General features: G+C 40.9%; 1 protein-coding gene across 48 annotated transcripts in view; it reads right to left on the bottom strand.

Moving 5' to 3' along the window:
• SRRM1 (serine and arginine repetitive matrix 1) overlaps positions 1-13334 on the bottom strand; it is a 29615-nt gene extending 16281 nt beyond the window's left edge. For 4 of the 48 annotated variants that reach the window (XM_081586726.1, XM_081586714.1, XM_081586723.1 and 1 more), the window contains exons 1-10: positions 13280-13334; positions 10561-10650; positions 10128-10250; positions 9709-9838; positions 7857-8027; positions 6783-6898; positions 4457-4660; positions 3789-3983; positions 3379-3498; positions 1067-1341 (exon numbers count right to left, since the gene is read on the bottom strand). In XM_081586726.1, coding sequence (XP_081442852.1) covers positions 1067-1341; positions 3379-3498; positions 3789-3983; positions 4457-4660; positions 6783-6898; positions 7857-8012 — 1066 coding nt within the window. In that variant the 5' untranslated portion in view covers positions 8013-8027; positions 9709-9838; positions 10128-10250; positions 10561-10650; positions 13280-13334. Of the gene's footprint in view, positions 1-1066; positions 1342-3378; positions 3499-3788; positions 3984-4456; positions 4661-6782; positions 6899-7856; positions 8840-9708; positions 9839-10127; positions 10251-10560; positions 10651-12895 lie in introns of all 48 variants that reach the window. The other 44 variants (XM_081586705.1, XM_081586698.1, XM_081586704.1 and 41 more) reach the window with 17 other exon arrangements.
• Positions 13335-16776: the final 3442 nt, after the last annotated feature.

A 16776-nucleotide genomic window follows, 5' to 3' on the forward strand; every position in this document is an offset into this window, starting at 1 on the left:
TACATATTACCATCATCTTACAGTACTCTCACCCCTCACTCTGATAGCGTGTCTACACCTTACACTAACAGACTTCAAAAAAGCAAAATTTGTCTTTCTAGATATCACCATATTGCACAGTTGTGGGGCCAGGGGGTGATGGAAGGGTGGACACAAATGAAGCAGCAGGGTGCTGATTAGAAATGCTGCTCTCGTCAACCTCTTAAAAACATAACAGTCAAGATTTTGCCTGGGATATCCCTTTTCATTTATAACCTGAAAATTTAAATGTGATCAGAGCAATCCCAGTATATATTAATCTACAGACTGCTCCTTAAAACCCAGTTACTGTAACAGTTCTTTTATGATCTCACCCTTCCCCCTCTACTCACCTATCAGGTTATTATTCCAGCCCTAAGCACCAGAGGCTCAACTCAAATGGATACCATAATTTTTCTCCATTGTGTATTTAACGCTTAAGAAACAAATGCCAGCAGACCACAACCTTTACTCAGACTAACACAGCATTCTACTTGCCTGGCAGGATCACAGATCATACATTCCTCAGAAATCAATCTGCAGAATTAAGCAAGGACAACACTCAGAAGAACCTTGCCTAGAGCCTAAATTAAAAAAAAACAAACCAGCTTTTAGGAGGACACCACGTCCCTCCCTAGGGAGTACAATGTGGCCACAGAAAGAATTAAAACAGAATATTAAGTCCTCAAGTAAGATATCAAACAAAATATCTGCAGGGTATAAAAAAAGTTAACTGGTCTCATAGTAATAAAACGATCCCTTTACCATGACAACACAAACTTCTGGTAAGTTACCCCAACTCTAACAGCCCACGGCTGGTAACAGCACATTTTTCCACCTACTCAACGCCAGAGGGCAATGCTAAAAACAAAACCATTTTACATGTAAACTCCATTTCAGCAAACCCCCAAGAGCTTAAAGCAGGAAAGAAAAGGTGAGAGTCTAAGCAAATTTACAAAAAACATGACACAAATATTACCCAGCTATTTCACACTTTGAAGGGAGTAGGGACGGCATGAAGAATATCCTGTTTTTATGTGATTTTTACCTTTACCTGAAGTTCTCCCTGGAGAGACAGAAACACGACTTTTCCGGGTACGGTTTGACTGCTGGGGTGTTGGGGAATGACGAGTTTTTGGCGGTGGAGTAGCTGGAGGTGATGCCCTATGCCTTCGCCTCGGAGGACTTGCGGAAGGAGATAACCTACGAGTTTTTCGAGGAGGGCTGGATGTCCTCTTTGGAGGCTTCTTTGGCGGTGACCGGGAACGAGATGAAGAAGATGATGAGCTACTCCCAGACAAGGATGCCGATGAACGCCTTCTTCTGTGGAACAAAGTACTCATGTTTATTAACTGCATGCTCAGAGAGAACGACCTTACAGGTATGGATGCAGTTTACACAAAAATACAGCTATTTTTATCCAACTTTTGAGTTTATGTAGCTAAGCACATAAATGAGTCTGCTTTTTTAAAAAAGTGTGAAACAAAACCGTAACCCAGGATATAAAACAGCTAGTTCTGAGACTAACTAAATAACTTATTCTGATAAATGCTTCTGTTTGAGAGTTGTCTTTCCCATAGTTATAAAATGTCAAGTGCTATACAACTAACCGGTCTCTTCTCGCCTTAGGAATAATGAGTGTTTTGGAGTCTGCATACAAAATTGGGGTGGCAAAGTATTTTTTCATTTAATAACACAATGTCAAGCAACCTTTTATGTTGCATTAAAAAAAAGCACAATATTAGGAATTCATTTAGCTACATAAACTTAGAAGCAGGGGACTCTCGAATTCTGCGGCAAAATCTGTGGTAAGTTCTGTTGCAATTATGTGTACCTGCAGAATTCACCTTTGGCGGAAGAATTCCTGAGAACCTGAAAAAAAGAAACCCTACCTTAAGTGTGAGACAAAAACTGGCTGAAAGGGAATCTTACACAATCTGCAAATTATCTTGACTGCTAAATGGCTTAGTAAGCAATTAAAACACACTGTTTGCAAAACTCCAGTATGAGAAGTAGCTGTTTCCACTAATCTTATACTACAAAGCACCAGCATTACTTTTCTCCTAAGGAGGAACAATAAATTTTAGAAAAGTGTGATGCCTAAATTGACTGACCATTTACATCTTTAGTCTCTTCACTAGTAACATCAACTGCACAATTCCTAGTAGTACTTATAAAAAATGGTTCAACATATCTTGACAACTCCTCCCTGAAGAAGAATACTGTCCTTTTTGTTTGTTTCTGTTTTATTTTGGCCACAATGCAAGGGTTGTGAAATCTCAGTTCCTCAATCAGAGATTGAACCCGGGCCACATTAGCTAAAATGCCTAATCCTAACCACTAGACCACCAGAGAATTCCTCCAAAATATCTTCTTTAAAAATACAAGATCTGGAAAACTTCACTTCAGACTGCAGAAACAAAACAAAATTACAGAGCTTATTATCTCCAAGTTGACTTGGTTCCTTGAAAAACCTTAAGAGACTCAAAACACAAAAAATTCTGTCCTAAATATAATCTGAAGCACAATCATCAGTTCCTTTCAAAAACAGGTGAAATGCATCATCAAGAAGGCACAGAACTCTACTACCAGTACACTACACCTCTACTCGAGGCAGGTGTGGCAATAATCTTTTTGTTAAAAGTGTTCGATCCTAACATTTTACCTTATGCTAATTTAAAAATTGTTTTTTTAAAAAGAACACCAGTATTGACAAAGTGACTTTTATGCCAAGTCTCTTCAAAAGTAGGACCAAACTGCCATTAATGGTTATATCTATGGAATGAGACTGTAATTTTCAAATCATTTCATTTCTACTTGAACTGTTTCTAGTAAGTACTCATTATTTCTTTAATATGGAGGAAACATCAAGGTATAATGGATTATTTTAACACTCCAGCATTTTTGCCTGGGAAATCCCATGGCGGGCTACTGACCACTGGGTTGCAAAAGAGTTGGACACGACTTAGTGACAAAAGCAGTTATTGATTCTATAGTTATCTATATTCAGAAGCTAGTGGTAATGAAAAGCCAAAGGGAGAAGGTGGACAATTCTCTTACTTGCTAAGATTTCCTGGTAGGGTCCAAAAGAGTAAAGATTAACACAAATAACCAACAAGATGGTGAATGTCTTGTTTTTTATCTTCTAACCCTGGATAAGTATTATCACTCAAAAATAACAGCATTATACCTCAAATGGTATCCTTTCATGAGACGTTACCTATTACTCATGAGTTCTTTTTTTCCTTTCCTGAAGGAACACTAACTCAAAGATTAGCCTGAAACAAACACAAGGCACTTTTGTACACCTGACAGCTCCAAATTTAGAAAAACCACCCCCCCAAACCCCTAAACCCTCACCGTCTCACTGGAGATCTACTCCTTCTATGCCTTGGTGGAGGAGGCATTCGTCTTGGTGGGGTTCTTCTTCGAGGAGATGGCCGTCTTCTTGGGCTTGGCCGCCTTCTAGGTGAGTATGATCTGCCACAACAGAATTAGAATCTGAATAAACCATATGCAAGGAATGAATTCCTTAGCACAGTTTTCTCAACAACTACATTTAAAAAATGGATTTCAAGGGACACAACTTTTTATTTGTGTGGAGATTTTTAACAGAACATAGACAGTGTTGTCAAATCACCTCTGGAAATCCAAAACATAAACCTGTGCTAAATTATTTTCTACTGCTTTGAAATAATTTACCTAATTCTACCTAGGAGAACAGCATATAAAAATTCACGATCTATTCAGATCTTAAAGCCACTATTCACCTTGATCGAGATCTATGGCGCCTTCTCGGTCTAGTATGAGAAGGAGAGCGAGAACGTGTCCGGGACCTTGACTTGGAACGTGACCGAGATCTTGGTCGGGTCTTCTCCTTTTCCTTCTCCTTTTTGGAGTTTTTCTCCGGAGAAGGTTCTTTAGGCTCTAGTACTGGTTCAGTCTTGGGAACTTTCAGGATGTCACTGTTGGGTGGGGATGGGAGATTGAAAAAAAAGCTTATTTTGTGCCTCTCTACTCAGACTCCTAAGTCTTAATACAATGATATGAAAAAGTTATTTCTCTTTAAAAAGTTTTCAAAATCTATGAAGACATCTAGAAAGATATATATACATCACTGAAAACCAGTGAACTAACAATTTTAATCCCATGTATTTTTTAAGAGTGCAAAGCTGTCCAGGATATGGGGGATGGGGGGAGCAAGTTACAGTATATAAAATACCTGAAACAACACAACCAGCAGATAGCAGTGGTCACCTTTGGGTCATCTTACTTATACTCTACTATAAAATTTGAATTTCTTTTCAACAATCTAACTTTATAATTTTAAAAACCTGTAAGGAAAACAAGTTTACGTTTTTAACTCACAACTATATTTATTGTCACTTAATAATAGCCTAAAACTGAGATCTTTAGAAATGAATTTTTATGTACTTGCCTAGTAGAAGTGGCCTCTTGTACTGAAGGTTCTTTTACTTTCACTGATGGCTCTGGGAGCTCTGGAGTTTTTTCCTTCTTCTCTGGCGCAGGGGAAGGACTCCGGCTTTTGGTTCTGTGACGGGGAGATCGGGAGTGACTGCGCTTTCTCTCTCTCCTGACAGGGGAAGATCGTCTTCTAGGGGAAGGAGATCTGGATTTGCGTCTAGGACGAAAGCAATTTTTTTTTCAGGTTTTTTAAATAATGTGGACCAGGGAAAAGGGTCAAAAGGAGAAGTGAAGTTAACCTTTTAAGTTACACCATTATTGTCGACACCTGTGCAACTCCCTATAGATACAAGTTACCCTCTCACATTTGTTTAATAGGAAAAGGGCCCAGAGAACACCAGCTGCTGCTGTTGCTGCTAAGTCGCTTCAGTCGTGTCCGACTCCACGCGACCCCATAGACGGCAGCCCACCAGGCTCCCCCGTCCCTGGGATTCTCCAGGCAAGAACTCTGGAGTGGGCTGCCATTTCCTTCTCCAATGCATGAAAGTGAAAAGTGAAAGTGAAGTCACTCAGTCGTGTCCGACTCTTAGCGACCCCATGGACTGCAGCCTATCAGGCTTCTCCGTCCATGGGATTTTCCAGGCAAGAGTACTGGAGTGGGTACAGAACATCAGAAAAACAAGCAAATGAAGGATAACAACATTCTCTAGTGTCACAGTTGTAAGTGTTAATCACTCAGTCATGTCTGACTCTGTAACCCCATGAACTGTAGCCCACCAGGCTCCTCTGTCCATGGAATTCTCCAGGAAGAATACTGGAGTGGGCTGCCATTTCCTTTTCCAGGGGATCTTCTTGACCCAGACCCAGGGATTCAACCATATCTCCTCCATTGCAGGCGGATTATTTACTGTCTGAGCCACCAGGGCAGTCCCATAACAGTTATAAGAGAGGAACACATTGACCTAGGACTCTAGATTTAGGTTCTTAATCATTCCGAGAATTAAGAAGAGCAAAGGACAACTTTTTACAGGAAAAGGATGTGTAAAAGGAATGAAATATGTAATAATAAGAAAATTGTCTGTTGAAAGTAAAAGCTGCTCAGTCATGTCAGACTCTGTGATCCCATGGACTATACAGTTCATCAAATTCTCTAGGCCTGAATGCTAGAGTGGGTAGCCTATCCCTTCTCCAGGGGATCTTCCTGACCCAGGAATCGAACCAGGGTCTCCTGCATTGCAGGTGGATTCTTTACCAACTGAGCTATCAGGTAAGCCCTGTATATGTCAGACCTAAAAAAGCAGTTTAGATCCAGACAGATCCCATCAAAATTCATCAGGTACTCTTGGTATTGCACAAAAAATGACTAGGGCAATTAAAGCAATATGCTCTTCAGAAGAGGATGAATATATCAAACTTGCCTAAGATAGCTTTCTGGGAAGAGAAGCCCCCTTTCCATTTCAACAGTAGTTTCCCTATCTAAGAGTAAACCTGGTTTACTTCAAATAGTTATCACTATGATTTGTGCACAACTCTAGAAATACTACTGCTTCCCTGGTGACAGCTTTTAATATCAAGTATATCAATAAAAGGGACAAAGAAATTACCTGCTCTCTTTACCAATTCCAGCCAGCTAATTTATGAACAAATTAGAATCCTAAAAACGGAAAGCCTAATGGAATTCTCACCACCACAAATACAGAAGTTGAATCAAGAAGTTGATTAAAAAATGGGAACCTAACCATAGTCTCAATAGAAGGAAAAAGAAGCAAATATCTGTTTTGCGTTCAGTACAACCATCTAAGAAAAGTACAATATGAAGGGCTAGTGGACATAAACTTCTAATTAAAAAAAAAAAAAAGGAAAGAAAAAAGAATTGGAGTACATTAAAGTAACTGAAAATAATTTAATTATTATAGTCAAATGATGATCTGTCTTTAAAAGAAGAAACATCTTAGTCCAGAGGCCAGCCATAGCTCACCATGAAAATTGTATGATGGAAAAATTTCCTGAATTGTACTGTTAGCTTCTTTTTTAACTGTGTAACATTCTGGACACAATATTTTAATACCTAAGGTATTCATAAAACATTAGGTATGCACCATATGTAAAATAGACAATGTAAATTTGCTGTATGACTCAGGGAACTCAAACCAGGGTTCTGTAACCACCTAGAGGGGTGAGAGGGAGGTTCAAGGGGGGGAGGACATATGTGTACCTGTGGCTTATTCATGTTGATGTATGGCAGAAACCAACACAATATTGTAAAGCAATTATCCTTCAATTAAAAATAAATTAACATAAAAAAACACAAAACATCAGGTATGCAGATTGTACCGTACCTTCTTGGGCTTCGAGACCGCTCCCTTTTTTCTCTGCTGCTTTCTTTTTCTTCTTTATCCCTCTTATCCTTGTCTTCATCTTGCTTTTTCATAGATGCCAACTTTTCTTGTTCAATCTGTAAAGGTAAGGTTTTCAAAGTAAACAGTTGAACATTTGAAATTAAGGAACAAACTGGAAGACTGTACATCTGATAAAAATCAATGTTACATATAACTGTCTTTCACCACCCCAATTTAGGTAACTGTCATTTCATCAGTCTCTGCTTTTCAACACGACTGGCCTTTTTTCATCCATACTCCAGACTGAATAACTCTGATGGCTTAGTTGGTAAAGAATCCATCTGTAATGCAGGAGATGCAGGTTTGATCTCTGGGTCAAGAAGATCCCCTGGAGGAGGAAATGGCAACCCACTCCAGTATTCTTGTCTGGAAAATTCATGGACAAGAGGAGCCCAGAGAGTTACAGTCCATGGGGTCACAAAGAGTTGGACACGACTGAGCACATGGCACTACAGACAAACTTTATGATTGCTACTGACTACTTGAACTAAAGAGAATGGCTGCTGGCTGTTTTCAAGCTTACTAAGAAACAAGAAATCATTTTCACATTTATATTATTATCCTTTTGTGATTTAAAATGTATTGCCCATATGAAGAGCTTGTGCTTACTTTTTACACTGTTACTAAAGTTCAATTTTCTTTTAAGCTAAATGTGGCTAAATGTAGTATATATATACACACATGTATTTTTAATGTATATTTGGTATGTTTAAAAATATATACACACACACACATTTTTAATGCTTTTATATATATATATATATATATAATATATATATATATATAATCTACCAAATTACTGGACTCTAGGACAATGACATTTTAAACTCCCTGTTGGGGGGTGGGGGGGATATGAAAGTGAGAGAAGTAGAGAACTAAAGCCGAACATTCAAACATATTACAGTAGAGAAAAATATACTGACCCTAGCCAGGACATGTAAAATTTAAAAGTGTCTTAGCAGTCTGGATACTGCTCTCTCAAGTCAAACATTACAAAAAAGTAAAGATCTTTACCTGTCTCTGTTTTATTTCTTCCTTCTTCAGTTCTAGGAAAGCAGAAGGGATTCCAGCGATGTTTTCTTGTGCACTTAAGAGTAGGGGCCACAGTTCTCCCATAAATTCTCTAGCATTTTTTCCATTCAAAAACCCGGTCAGGTTGATTTGCATCATTTTCGAATCTGGATTCTGCAAAAAGACATGACAGGAAGAAAAACAGGTTACTTCAAAACAAACCAATCAACCAATCTAAAACTCATTTAAATTAGTATTTTTAAGTCTATCATAGGGGCTTAGATACATATATTCTTTACTATTGTAAAAATAGCTTTCCCTAGTAGTTTCTCAGCAATGTAATCTCTAGGACAGATTACCAAATTCTCTCTCTCACTCTACCAAAAGCCATCAGAGCAGCCTGTTAATCCTTTGTGGATTTCATAAGTATTTTTAGACTATGGCTGTTAGTGGGCCTTACATTTATCAACTTTAAAAACCAACATGGAACATCCACAAATTCTTGCATTTACTAACAAGGAAAGTGTCTGCTTGTCTGGAAATTTTCCCTCATTGAGAAATAAAAAAGTACATAAACTGTTCACTTCTAACACTGTAGGTAGCTTTCTATAAAATATCTATTGTCCAGTTATGCATGCACTCTGTAACTTTTGAAGACTAAGCTGAAAGTTTCACTTCTAAATAAGGAAAATCTATTATAACAACGCCTCAAATTCTCAACTGTCCACAAAGGGCTAAGAGGTCATTATTTCTCAGAAATAACTGGGTTTTTAAATGCTAAATCTGTTGGTCAAGCAACAAGGTCCATATAACAAGCACAGCTCAATAGCACAAAGCAAGTACAGATTCCAGGTGTCTTCAGTTTCTTCTTGGAACCTTGGGGGTTTGGAATCGCCAAGTCCCCTGTAGAGAAAGATGTTCCCTTGGCTTGCTTCCGACTCCCTACTGCAACTCAACCACCTTGAGTTTAATGTTATATCATTTATCTAAATTGCAAAAGACGAACAAGCAATAATGAGTACACAACCACAAAAAAAGAAAAGATTGTTTAAAAAAGTTCTAAACTTTAATCTCATGCTCACTATAAGGGGAATACTACCAGATACTTAAGGTTTTTAAAATGTACTAAAATACAAATCAGTAAAGCATTTCTCCAATAAAATCTATCTTTAATCATCATTTAAAAAACGTTTTCCCATGTTCCTGGTTTTCTAAGTAAAATGCATACATTTTAAAACAAATATGTTCTTAAATATTATTTGCAAATATTCAAAACAAAATGTAATTACCAAATTATGCCTTAAAAATAGAAATACCTTATCAGTTGAAATGCCAACTGTTCTTGTCAAAACACAAGGGCGAACTCTTTGGGAAAAGGATTAATGTAAAAGTAAATTCAAATTGGTATATGTGCCAAAAGGTTATATGGTGCATCTTACTGTCCTTTGGGTTGTTGTGGCATAACAGCAAACTATCTTATAATAAAATTGTTTTTAAACATCAATTCTATTGTCATCTCATATCTCATGTATGAAGAAAGGAACAATTACATCAACTGGGTCTAACAATACTGTCATTTTATTTTAGTCTGAAGTTTAACTATAATGTAAACAAAAAATTCTGTGCCTAAAATGTAATCGATGACTAGCTGACATGCAGCTACAACTAAAAACTTTAGTTTCTTGATTTTAAAAACAATATCCAATCAAATCAGAATTGCCCCTCATGCTTCACATAAAAGTCCATCTCATAATAGTATTTTTAAAGAGCAGTGTATAGATTTACCCATTGCTCTTTCCTGTTTGTATTTTTTGTTGTTGTTGTTGTTGATGTTCGGCCACTTTACACAACTCACCTCCAAACACACACTGCATCATCAAGGGAGTTGGGTCAGAGCGACATTGGGACACTCACTCTGCTGTGACCTAATAAGGTGATGGTGCTATACTTCAGACGCAAGGAATAACTTCCATTTTGGTTCAGGCCTTTTAAATCATAAATCACATTATCATTAGAAAATTGCTGTCAAAGTAACTTAACATGTAACAGCAAAATTACAAACAATAAGTTTGATTTTTCACCTGTGTAGCTTTCAAAACTATGTACCTTCACTAAACTTCCAGCCTTAATAGTTGTTTACAAAGTGAATTCTTTTCACAACAAACATTGTAAAATAACTCTCCTATATTTGTACTCCATAGAAAAATTCAGTTTCCATAGATTCACAAAATTATGTCACATATTCAGAAATAAGAGCCATCTGTATATTATTACCTTCACTTCCAGCTGGTTGAATATAAACTCAATCACAACATCATCTTCAAACCCAAGGATTTCCGTTACTCGTTTTGTTATCCAAGGCTTTATAACCTCCAAATTTACTTTGCTCATGTCCACCTGATAAAAGATGCAAGCAATTATCACTGAGTACAACTTCACAATTCTGAAAGAAAGCTCACATAAGAATTTTATCTAACAAAGTTCCTTTGCTTATGATTCTTTGGTTTAGCACGATACAATTTATTAAGAGCTCATTCTTATTTGCTTGTGCCAGTCTCCAAGTGTTTGCTATTGTTGCTAAAAGATGGAAAATGTTTAACTGTAAATGTTCTCTTAAGCAGTCATGTTACAGTCCAGCTCCAAAACAGCCAAAATGTTTGAATCAACTGTGCTATAAAAGTGCAGAACAGTTTAACCAAGAGAATACCTTTTTTTCAAGGCATTCTGCAAATTTCAGCTGCTTCAGTAGCTTCTTCTGTTTGTTGCTGAACCGATTATCCTGTTCTGCACTCGTTCCCTGTAGGAAGAGAAGCATATTTCAATTACGAGTTCAAAGTTAAAATCCTGTTTTTTATCTGCTGATGATGGCTATGACCTTTACAGTTTTGAAATAGGGTAATCAAGTAAACAGAAATATCATAGCTAATATTCACAGGTACAAAATGTCTACTCTTTTCCCAACACAGCTAACATTTTGAAAATTTGACTGTATTTAAAAATTACAAAATATATGCTTACTATAACAAGTCAAACAATACGCAGAATATAGCATGAACCTAACACCTCCCCCATAACCAAGTTATAGTTGATGTATATCTTCTTCACCTCTTCCTATGCTACGACATTTAAGGTTCTTCTTGGTTTGTTTTTTTAAATGAGAACACACTGAAATACAGTCAATATTAACATATCCTTTTTAAACAAAACCATTAAGCTTCATCCTCTTCTGAAAGCCAGTAGCATGCTTCAAAATTATTGTGACAATGCATATAAACGGAGGGGAAAGGAAAAAGAACACCCTGAGACTATGTTGTGTTAGGTGTCACAACTTTTAGAACTTGAGATGCATGAAAAACATTAGTAGGTTTACTTTAATAAACTCAATTTCTGCAAAGAAACTGGAAAAATGAGAGGCTTCAAACACTACTTGGACCATCAAGTAATCACTATGAGTTCTGTCATTCCTCCTGGCCCAATTAAATATGGAAATAGCTGGCTGTGCTATGAAAACTACCGAATGGTTCATAGAGTTGGCCACTGTCCCTTGGAAAGTGATCAAGAAAATTCTTTTAGGAAGGTAAAGAACGTGGATTAGAATCCCAACTCTGCCACTACCTAAGTCATATGACCTCAAACTTACTAAACCTCTCCAAGAATGTTTCCTTACTTGCTAAAATCTATTCAGTATCTCGCAGGGCTGTGTATATCAGAAATTATATACTTAAAGTAACTGGCAGATGGCAGTAGTCCAGCAAATGAAAGCTACTATTTCTATCTTACTACCTGAATGGCCATGTACTATAAGAATAACTGTCCTAAAATCTTTTAACTCAGCTTAAATCCAACCAATCCCTCTAAGGAACTGTGGGCAGTATATAATATATTGTACCCTTTTCTTCCAGATTTTTACCAACACTAAAAGCAAACCTCGTTTTTAAATTTATCAACCATCTTGCTCTTTTCCCTTAGGAATTCCTTTCCATGGGAAATAATGAAAATATCAAAAGAATAGGCTTGTGTTTTAAAATATTACATTAACACTACAGGAGATGGGAAGTATTTACTACAAAATACTTTGATAGAATTTGCAGTGTGAAAATTTGATAAACTCAATTGAACTATTATATAAATAACTATAGTTCTGTTTGCATAACCTAAAAAGTCATATAACTGGCTGTGTTAAGTCAAACGCCTGCAATAACATTTCAACATTTAATGAAAAACTAACACATTTAAAGTCAACTGAAAAGAAATTTCAACGCTGGTTCTGGAGTGCCAAGAGCTTTCTTTAGTAAAGTCCGGGTCTTCCCCTCTTTTAACTTTTCCTTTAAACACACACACACAAGCTGCGTATTTCATACTCCAGGGAGTGGAAAGAGCCAACCTATATTCTGACTTAGACCAACTGGTCTGGTCTCTACACGGTCCGTTCAGCATTAAAAAGAACCTGCAAACTCTAGTTCTCTTAAGGTCACTTGCCCAACCACGATCTAGATCTCGACTGGGTGCTCATTTCCTACAAGAGTGAAAAAGGGGATGAACAGGCTCCAACACGCGCTCGATAAATTATGGGCCCTGAGGGCCAATTTCGAGGCGGTAACGTCCCTGCTTGCAAGTGATGGGCCCGCAGACCCTCGAGAATCTAGAGGCACCTTTCCTCGAGCAGACTTTCAAAAGAGTCAAACAAACTGGAGAGGTAGCGGGACGGTGAGCGGGAAGGAGAAGAGCAGATCCCTTCCATAACCCCGCCTTCATATACGCGCACTTTTTGTTGCGCTCTCTGCTCTGAGAGTCTCGGATTCAAACGTTCTAAACACAAATAATCCGCGTTCCCCTCCCTGAAGGAGTATCAAATTGGGCGGGAGCTCCCGCGAACTCTGACCCCGTGCCTTCCCGAAGGCTTAGACCCGGGTTGGGGGCGGGGGTGGGTGTCGGCGCCCCGCTTTCTCAAGAAAAGCTGCTCAACGTCGCTTCCGGTCCACACTCTCCTGAGGCGGTACCCCCAAACCCGTCCTTCCCAAGACCCTTCTGCAACCAGTCACCTCAGGGTTTCCCTCCGGCCTCCCCCCAGGGACTTCCTCCTCGCGGGCCCGCTAGGCCCCAGGACGCTGCGGGACGCGAGGCTCGGTCTGCAGGCCCCATCAGGCAGGCCGGGAGGCGAAGTATCGCTCCCTGCCATTCCCGCCGCCATTTTCCGGCGACCGTCGTCGCCGCCGCGTAGGGGGGACGATTCCGGAGGAGGAGACTGCGCAGGGGCGCACCGGTCCCCGCCGCAGGGCAGGGGGGAGCGTCCGTTGCCACCGAGGATCCTCAGGATCTTCGAAGCCTCTGCTCGCCGGCTACCCCGTCCTGAGCTTAGGCGTCCTGCCGGGCTTTACGGACACCCCCCCCCCCACCTCACCCCAGGTCCCCGCGTTCCTACTTACGCGGAAGAATCCCGCGTCCATCTTGCTGCCTCGCTCGGAGATCGCTCCCTATCCCAAGATGCACCGCGCCGCCGCGACGGAGGGCGGGACCGGCAGGGAAAGCCGAGCCCCGCTCCCAGCGCGCGCCTCTCCACCCGCCCCTCCAGCCGACACGAGGCTGCGCTTGCTCAGTGTGGTGGGCGCCCGTCACACTTGCGCACGCGCGTTTTGTAAGGCGTGGGGAGGGGTTGCTACCGGGCTCTGAACCTCCCCATTGGCCGGTTCTTGAGGAGAGCCTCGCGATCTCAGCCAATGGGAGCGTGCGAGGGTCACTGGCTCGCCCTGCCCTGCGAATCCTTTTGTGGTGCTTAAGAAGCCCCGTTCGCCGAGCGTGAATTGACCCATCCTTCTACCCGTAGTGGGGAAGGCCTCCCGCCTTGGGGGTTCCATGGCGCGGTTCAAGAAAAAGACTGTTACCTCAGAGTGACGCTAGTGAGGCCGCCGTTGCGCAGAGGAAAAGCCTACGGCCTCCCCTGTCGTTATGAAAGTTGTGATTGTGTTGGTTTTACGAGTTTGCCAGTTACTGACTTCGGCCCTGAAGTAGCCGAGCTACGTAGTATGAGTGAAGTTTGCATTCTGGCCCCGCTCCCTCGGCTTGCTCCCGTTTCCGTACAACCCCTTAGCTTTAGGGAGAAGCTGGAACTGTTCTTTAGATGAGTTTCGATTTCGGCTGCTCGGTCCCCACGCTTACGGGCAGGAAGCTGAGGAGGCTGTGGCCCTGCGGGCCTGACGGAGAAGCGGACGGTCTCCAGACCAGAGGCCAGGGCGTCGACCTCGCTGGCCCAGCTCTGCCTCTCCAGCGATCTGCTCCGCCTGTGAGGACTCCAGCATCGATGTCTTCTGCTACACTTACTCTAAGCGCTCTCTTTTTCTCTGATAAGCATTTGACCCTTCTCTGACCACCTTTTGTCACTCCTCCAACACACACTCTCACCTCCCTTTGCTGCTTTATGTTCACAGCACTCATCTGGAGACTATATTCACTCTCACGGCTTTAAACACCAGCTCCCTCCTAGCAGCTTCATAGATTTCCACCTCAGATTTCTCTCCCGAACTTCAAACGTGTGTTGGCAACGTCCTCCTGGACGTTTCCACTGGAAAGACATCATCTACTTAACCTGACCCGGAACTGAGCTCCTGGTTCCTCTTCCTCTCTCTCGAACATCCTCCACTCCGCCAAAAACCGACCCTCTCCCGAATTCGTCCCTGCCTTGGTTGATGGCAGTTTTGTTAAATAAGAGACAAACACTGATGTTGTTCTTGACTCCTCTTCCTCCTATATCCCACTTCCAACACATCAAGAAACTCACTCTGCTATCATCCTAGTTCAAAACACCATCATCCTCTGCCTGAACTTCTGCACTGGTCCAACTGGCCTTTCTGCTTCTACCCTTGTCACTCAGCATCTGTTCTGAATATAGCAGTCAGAGTGGCGCCATTAAAAAAAAACCAAAAACTTAGAAGTGTGTCCTAAGCTCAAAAACCTCCCAATAGGCCCTCGTATTTCCACCTGACATCCCCTTGTTTCTTTGATCTTGTCTTCTAGTACCCTAACACAGCTCAATGCTTGAACTTCTTAAGCTAGCTTCTGCCTCAACGTCTTTGCACTGGTTTTAACTTCTGCCTAGAAGGTGAAAGAGGAGAGTGAAAAAGTTGGCTTAAAGCTCAACGTTCAGAAAACTAAGATGGCATCTGGTCCCATCACTTCATGGGAAATAGATGGGGAAACAGTGGAAACAGTGTCAGACTTTATTTTGGGGGGCTCCAAAATCACTGCTGATGGTGATTGCAGCCATGAGGTTAAAAGACACTTGCTCCTTGGAAGGAAGGTTATGGCCAACCTAGATAGCATATTTAAAAGCAGAGACATTACTTTGCCAACAAAGGTACATCTGGTCAAGGCTATGGTTTTTCCAGTGGTCATGTATGGATGTAAGAGTTGGACGGTGAAGAAAGCTGAGCGCCGAAGAATTGATGCTTTTGAACTGTGGTGTTGGAGAAGACTCTTGAGAGTCCCTTGGACTGCAAGGAGATCCAATCAATCCATCCTAAAAGAGATCAATCCTGGGTGTTCATTGGAAGGTCTGATGTTGAAGCTGAAACTCCAATACTTTGGCCACCTCATGCGAAGGGTTGACTCATTGGAAAAGACCCTAATGCTGGGTAGGATTGGGGGTGGAAGGAGAAGGGGATGACAGAGGATGAGATGGTTGGATGGCATAACCGACTCGATGGACATGGGTTTGGGTGGACTCCGGGAGTTGGTGATGGACAGAGAGGCCTGGCATGCTGCAATTCACGGGGTCGCAAAGAGTCGGAGACGACTGAGCGACTGAACTGAGGATGCTCTTCCCCCCAGATACCTACTTGCAAATGTCAAGATTTTTACTCAAGCATCACCTTCTCAATGAGGCTATCATGACTGTCCCGTTGGAAATTAGTCACATACTCCCTCTGCATCCCCGATACCTCCTGATCTACTTTGTTTTTCCCCATAGCATATATCACTTTCTGGTATTTGTTTACCTATATTTAGTGTGTTTATTTTGTCTGTTCCCCACACTAGAATGTATAAAGTCAAGGTGTCTGTCTTTTTTGTACACTGATGGCACAGAAGAGTGTCTGGCACATGTTAAAAGTATAGGCTCGATTTTGTTGAATCAACAAAAGCTTTGTCAGAGGGTCAAAGATGGGAAAGTGACTGGTTTCCACAGAGCAAGCCAGTTAACTAGATGGGCCTATGAAATCACAATGCATATCTTACTGTTCTCTGTGGTTCTGATCAGTCATTCTGTTTAATCCTTCCTTCACTGCTTTTGTTCTTTTGCTGCCTATCTTGTAAAAGTTGGTTTTCCTTCTGGTTCTGTCATTGACTATTTTTCTCAAAAAAAAGGTGACCTATCTGTCCTCTCTTGGTTTCAATTACCTTTTTGTCTCTCAAACCTACGTATCTTAGTTATAGGTCTGCCTCCTATATTTTCAACTTCCTGCTGACATTTGCTTGATGTCTGTAGGTAGCTCAACTGAATTCACCTTCCTTGTACTTGTCTCACCCTCTGTTTTCTTATTAATGAATGAGCACACCTTTCTCCCTATCATCATTCTTCTCTTCACACTCTACAACCATCAAAACTTGCCTTCTCACCTCAACTTCCTTCTAGCCCCATTGCCTCTTTAATTTAGGCAGTTTGGGTTATTGTCTGGCTCATTGCACTAACCTATTGACCATTTTCCCTGCCTTCAGGGTTGATGTCTCCATCTTATATCCAGAGTGACTTTCTAAGATGATAATCTTGATTCTTTCGCTTCCTTGTTTAAAATTCATCAGTGGCTTCTCAGTTGGCCTCCAGATAAAGTCCAAACTAGTTACAGTGACTTACAAAGCCCTTTACGGTTTGTTTGTTTACTGCTCCCTTCTCCAGACTCATCTCCTGGGTTAATCGGCTCCTTTTCCCCAT

This window comes from Giraffa tippelskirchi, chromosome 3 (assembly GCF_054371585.1).
Source record: "Giraffa tippelskirchi isolate mGirTip1 chromosome 3, T2T-mGirTip1v1.2.pri, whole genome shotgun sequence".
Taxonomy (NCBI): domain Eukaryota; kingdom Metazoa; phylum Chordata; class Mammalia; order Artiodactyla; family Giraffidae; genus Giraffa; species Giraffa tippelskirchi.